The sequence below is a fragment of the Haplochromis burtoni genome, unplaced genomic scaffold (assembly GCF_018398535.1).
Source record: "Haplochromis burtoni strain Fernald_Lab_line unplaced genomic scaffold, NCSU_Asbu1 Contig_19, whole genome shotgun sequence".
In the NCBI taxonomy this organism is placed as follows: domain Eukaryota; kingdom Metazoa; phylum Chordata; class Actinopteri; order Cichliformes; family Cichlidae; genus Haplochromis; species Haplochromis burtoni.
The window spans coordinates 1,237,554-1,243,792 of NW_024582380.1; the positions used below are offsets into that span (position 1 = coordinate 1,237,554).

Here is a 6,239-nt window from a genome sequence, read left to right on the forward strand (position 1 = left end):
ATGAATGGGTCAGCGTCTGATGGGAAAGCACACACAGTCAGGCATGTTTAAATATAGCCCACATTTACCCGTTTTTACAGTGTACTTAAAAACAGCACAGAAATATTATCCAAACTGACAATTGTAATGCTAAGACTACAAACAGACAGGCTGCATTGTGCACACACAGTTTTTTTTATGTTCAGAGGGATTAGTACCAACATTTTTTGGTATGTTTAGAAAATCTGGGTAATCTGTTGGCAGGTGTACAGCTTGTCTGATCATGCCACTGCTCATTCCTTGCCCAGTCTCTCTTGCAGGGACGTCGTTATGATTCCAATTATTTTGGCTAATAAAAAAGAATAAATAAACCCATATTAAACCCAATAAATCCAAATCTTTAAAAAAAAACATATTTAGTGAGGAAAAACTTGAGCGCCACAGCTCTGTGGTTCATGTAGATGCTGAATATTTGGACGATAAAAGGAAATGAAATGTCTGGTCATAAAGACGAGATGAAGTTGGCTCCCATGGTTCAGCTGGGATCCCTCTCTGGTCTGTTTGTTGATCTTGATCAATGCAGGTTTCAAGAACTGACTGAGCTTTCAGTCTTGCTGTAATTGTAGAAACGTTCCTTCTTTTATGCCTGTGCAATCAAATTTTGCCCCCAGCGTGTATACTAAGTAGAATATGTGGGTAGTGAATTTTCAGCAAGCTGTGCTTGGAAATAACTTAAAAAACAAAATTACTGCTCCTTCCTAACATGAAAGACAAAGATATTGGTGCCATTAAAGTTACAGGACAAAAATACAAACAAGTTTGTTGTACTGCAGTACAACCCTCACTATTTAATAGTGAGGGTTGTACTGCAGTATACATTATGTGTTCTGCTTTAACTGATTAATTAAATCGACTTTAACAGTCAGGCTACTTAGGCTACCTAAGTAGCTAAGGTGGCCATTTATGTGAACAGGGTTGTGGGAGCCAGGTTAATATAGCTCATATACTTCAGTATTTATATTTGTTGTTAAACTTGTTTTGTGTAATTAATAATTTAATAAGTAAATTCACGGTTATAATTGAACTAAAATTATTTTCTTGCATTCGTGTTGGCTTGGTTAAGTAAAACTGTGAATACGTGTGCCTTAAAGGCTTGGTTTGTAGTTAAAATCCCGGGAGGGAGCCACACGGTTTTTCTACCGTAGTATGTTTGTTGTTGAGGATAACTTAGACCTGATTACTCCTGTAAGAAGATTTACAAGCTGTGGAATAAATTTTTGTTTGTATCTTTTCTCATCGGTGTCCCGTGGAAGTTTTTTCCTCTTCAAATAAACGTACACGAGAAAAGCACTGGAAAACTGGTCTCAGGACTATACAGGGGTGCTACTTAGATGCTACCTAAGTACCACCCTGCACCTGCTTTATCCTGCACTACCTAACGTTTGCCCTTTGTATCCTGTAAAAAAAACATCCATCAGATCTAAACCATCAGCCTTATATAGGTGTGATATTAGCTCAGGATTTATCCCAAGGACAGCGATGCACTCTGGCTATCTGCGTGACAACTCACCTGTCTAAAAAGTTAAAAAGTGCATAGTATACATAGCCTTTAGGTTCTGACCTAACTCTCTCTAATTTTGTGGGTGGGGAATAATTAATAATTAAAGCTATTTAATTACATGAGTAAGTGTGTGTAACTACCTCTCTTCATTTGGAGACACCTGTGGGAGGATCCTGGTGCTGTCTGGTGCTACAGGTACTTCGTAAACTCAGAGGAAAGACTTCCACAAACAGCTTTAAGCAACAAATCAAACCTTAGCTCCTGTAAATTTTTTTGTGTGAACGGCTAAATTCATTAGGCCGTCTGGTGAGTCATGTCACTCCGACTTGTTGGAGACTCTTTTTTTTTCAGTTTGTTATAAATGTGAAATTGTAGAGCAAATGACAGAAGCAAGAGTGACTATTTACTGAATGTGTCTGTGGTTTGAAAGATTTGTGTGAACTAAAGGCTGAGAAACTGTCCACTGGAAAACAAACATGTCAGTGAGAGCTTTTATCACAATCATCTATCACTCTTGCGCTTCATTAAGGAATTTCTTTCTCACTGTAACATGAGATAAGTTTTGGACTGCGCACGTATCTGTGTATTGAAACAGCGGCAGCCATGAAAGATTCTCACTTTGACACTTTGGGTGAGTTTATGAGATTGATTGTGAGCTTTTCGTAACTTAACAATTAAAGTTGTTTTGTCATAATCTTCACTGATAATAAATATTTTTTCTTTTTGTTTCTAACTCTCCAAATCTGCTTTTTGTCATTTCCTTTATTCTACTTTCATCTCTCCCTGCACCTCTTTCGTTTGTGGGTCCTTCTCAGTGCTATCTTGTGACTGCGAAACAAAGTTAGTTGCAACATTTATTTCTTACCATGCTTACCAGCTCATGCTTGGTGTATTACTTGGTCTTTTAACTGTTTACCAAGTAGTTTGGAATAGACTCACAAAAGGGGCCATTACAAACAAATCAAGCTATATGTAGCTCTGTTTTTAAACATTTATTTAACTCACTGAACTGTTAATAGATGTCCCTGACAATCAAGGTTAAAAAAAAATCACCGTTATATTAAATGCAGTGCTCAACAGTCACAAAAATTACAGCAGGACTTATTTTGAAGAGATGCAAAAAGCCTGCAGTAAAAATATAAAATTCATTGGTTGCACAGAATCCATCTGACTAATTTGAGCATTGAGGCCAAATCTTTTTGCAGAAAGCAACATGGGCACGATGGATATATTCTTTCTATGATTGATAGACATTCTACATTTTGGTGCAAGCATAGCGCAAAAGCTTTGACCGAGGAATCTGCAGCTGAGCAATACTTTACTTTTCAACAGGGTTTTATAGTTAAGTCCCTCTTTTACCCAAACATGTCATAAATGATGTGTGATTGTGACTCAGTGTACGAACAATAGCAGAAATACCAGCATAGCAAAGAGGCCACTCCAAACATGGCTGCTATGGTAACCACATTGACATGAATGGCAGGGGGTGGGGTGGATGGGTGGTACTCTAATGGCATCGCTCTCTTACTGTATTGATCTGGCACACTCTCTCCATCACACACACTCACACACACACACGCAAGCATTGCTAAAATTACTTCTCTCTTTCTCCAAAGTCAAAGTCATTCATGCGCTTTTATTCCCCCGCTTCATCTCAAGCGCTCTGTAGCCTGCAAAGAGCAGCACACAGCTCTAGACTGAATCATATGACAGCCTAATTACAGCTGTGCAAACACATTCACTCTATGTACATGCATGCATCTGCATTCGCACAGGAGATTATCCAGAACACAGTGTATGCATGACCCAGTTTCAGTAAGATGCATAGCTGGGTACGGTCTCTGTTCGTCTCGCTCCCCCCTTCTTGTCTTCTGCCTCTTTACTTCTTTAGTTGCCTCATCTCTCTCTTTCTCTCTCTCTGCTGCCACTGTGAAACCCTCCATCCTTTGTAGTCACTGTGGTCGTGACTGTGTAGAATAGATCTAGAGGCAGAGGAGAAATAGATACGTCTAGCTCAGCCTGTGGATCTGACTACACAAGGAGGCGCTTGTGTGTGTGTGTGTGTGTGTGTGTGTGTGTGTGTGTGGCATTTATGTCAGCAGGAATCAGGCTCCGTCATACAGGACATGACTTGAGGTGCCTTGGGATGCTGAGCACAGTGTGGATTAGTGGATGTGTATATGTGTGTTTGTTTATTTAAAAGGGTCCCAGTGCAGTAATGGGCTACTCAGCCAGCTCATTGTTTTTCTATTAGTGCAGTTAGTGGCTGTATGAATGATTATTAGTAATTCCCAGATGACATTTTTAAATTTCATGTAATTTCACCCGGAATAAGTTTTTATTTAACTCATGTTTCTTAAATATGATCTTTGCACATGATCAGCTAAGACTTGTGTAAAGATCATAGCTTTAAATAATAAGTGTAAAAAAGTATTTAAAAAATAAATACTCTTACAAAATATACAAATATTTTTCAAACACTTAGTCTTCGAGTAAATTAGGCTTATCTATCACTAGCTACAGACATGTAAAAAGACTTTTCACAGACATCTCTGCAACCCAGTGAAAAACTAAATACACTTTGAGAAACATCTCAGACTCTACAGGCCTCAGTTAGCGTGCTGAGTGTAAAAGCTGATGACAGTACAAAGCCTTTTCTTTCATATACATTTTCTACATGGGAGTGGGGGAATAAAGATGAGATGTGTTGCACAGTGCCACATTTGGCAAAACAGCTCATACCAACTGTCGAGCATGGCGGTGGAGGGTGATGATTTCAGCTTGGTCTGCAGTGACAGCATCTGGGCACCTGACTGAAATCTGACCATGAGCTCATCAAAGAATTCTAGAGTCAGGTGTGACTCTAGAAAGTGACAGCATTTGTCTGACAGTAAAATGTTAGCTAATCGTGGGTTATGCAACAGAAAATTGATATCAAGTGCAGCAGTAAATCTACAATAGAATTAAAATATAGATAAAAAAATAAATAAAAGCATTTCAAAATCCAGACCTCAACCTGAGTGAAATGCTCTGGCTGGACCTTAAGAGAACTAAATGAACGAAGTGAAACAAGGTTGTGATAAAGAGAGGGCCAATCGTCCACAATGATGTGAGAAACTGATAAAGTATTCATTCAGAGATATCAGATGATACAGTTATTCACTGACTGTATATCATGTCTGTTATACAGATAAAGTATATTGGAGTAAAATACAGACTAGCAGAAGGTGATAGCTAGCCTCACTATTCTTGAACAGAACAAAAATATGCATGTCAGTGCCTCTAGCTAGTCAGGTTAGCTTAACTTAGGAAAAAGCTAGCATGATTTTATCCAGAGTTTTTAAAAAAAAATCAGCAACCCAAAACCCTATGTATATATTTCCTCTTTCCAGACCTTTTGAAATATATATATATATATATTTAGGTTTTTGTATATATGTATGTCTTCTAATCCCTACATTAGCTAACTTAAGTTAAGCTCCTTGCTCTTTCGCAAAGCTCCTGACTCCACAGAAGGTCGTGACGTTTTTATCCAACTTCAAATTCTCAGGATAAACATATTTTCTGAACTCAGTTTGTCTGTTTGTCCTGCAGAACTACGGACTAGAGACAGAGAACCTCCGGACTCTATCCCACAAACTCAACGCTTCAGCAAAGAACCTCCAAAATTTCATCCTCGGCAGACGGAGGGGCGGCCATTATGATGGGCGAGCTTCCCGAAGGCTACCAAATGATTTTCTCACTTCAGTGGTGGATCTAATTGGTGCAGCCAAGAACTTGCTAGCTTGGCTTGACAGGTGGGGGACATATGGAGATTAGATTGTTTTTTTTTTAAATTACAGTGTTAATGAATAAATGCAATAAATTGCAAATATTTTTTTTAAAAAAACACCAAATGCCAATATTTCTCAAAAATTGTTCAGGCAAACATTTTTTCTCTAAAATTGTTGGATGTTTTTGTTTTTACACAGCAGAAACATTTCTCAGGTTATGATCCCTATTATTCTTTACTTTCTTAGGTCTCCGTTTGCCAGTGTGACAGAGTATTCATTACTGAAGAACAACATTGTGCAGCTCTGCCTAGAATTAACCACCATTGTACAACAGGTGCTTTCACACACATTCCTGCAAACATCACACAATACACCATTTCCATATCCATTAAAATAAAGGTCATGATTTGAATTTAAGGGTCAACACTAGAGCAGGATTGGATTGGAGACATCAATATGTATAGAGCTTTTGTTGCCTACAGCTGGTTTCTATAGATTTGAGCACGTGTGCAACTTACATGCATTGCCACAGGCTGTTTGCAGCATGGCTGATGGGACGAGTGGCTCTCAATAAAAGCCTTAAGCAACATTCTCATCGACTCACTGTTAGACATCATCCCTTGCCTAACTTAGGCTCTGTTGAACAGTGAACCAGAGGTCTCTCATCCCTATAATTCCCTGTCCTCCTTCTGCTTCCCCTCTGGCTCGATTCCTCATGTTAATGCACCACATTGCACACACACACAATCACACACACACACACACCCTCTCTTTATCTCTTTATGCAGCAGCTGTGCCCTTGGATAGTAACTACCATTCAGATGCTTTCTCTTACTGCCATCAAGTGGTCAAACTGTGTAAAGCTTTCACTGTAGTCGGCACCCTTGGGAGTTGACAATATTGCAGTAGTTTAATAATGTTTTATT

At 38.8% G+C, this 6,239-nt stretch overlaps 1 protein-coding gene across 6 annotated transcripts in view; it reads left to right on the forward strand.

Annotated features, from left to right (window-relative positions):
* si:ch211-26b3.4 (connector enhancer of kinase suppressor of ras 2) overlaps positions 1 to 6,239 on the forward strand; it is a 64,063-nt gene that overhangs the window by 15,756 nt on the left and 42,068 nt on the right. For all 6 annotated transcript variants that reach the window (XR_006054093.1, XR_006054092.1, XM_042218458.1 and 3 more), the window contains exons 3-4: positions 5,135 to 5,337; positions 5,560 to 5,647. Coding sequence is in view for 4 of the 6 variants with exons in the window: in XM_042218458.1 (XP_042074392.1) it covers positions 5,135 to 5,337; positions 5,560 to 5,647 (291 nt within the window). In the remaining 2 variants the exon portion in view is untranslated. The remainder of the gene's footprint in view (positions 1 to 5,134; positions 5,338 to 5,559; positions 5,648 to 6,239) is intronic.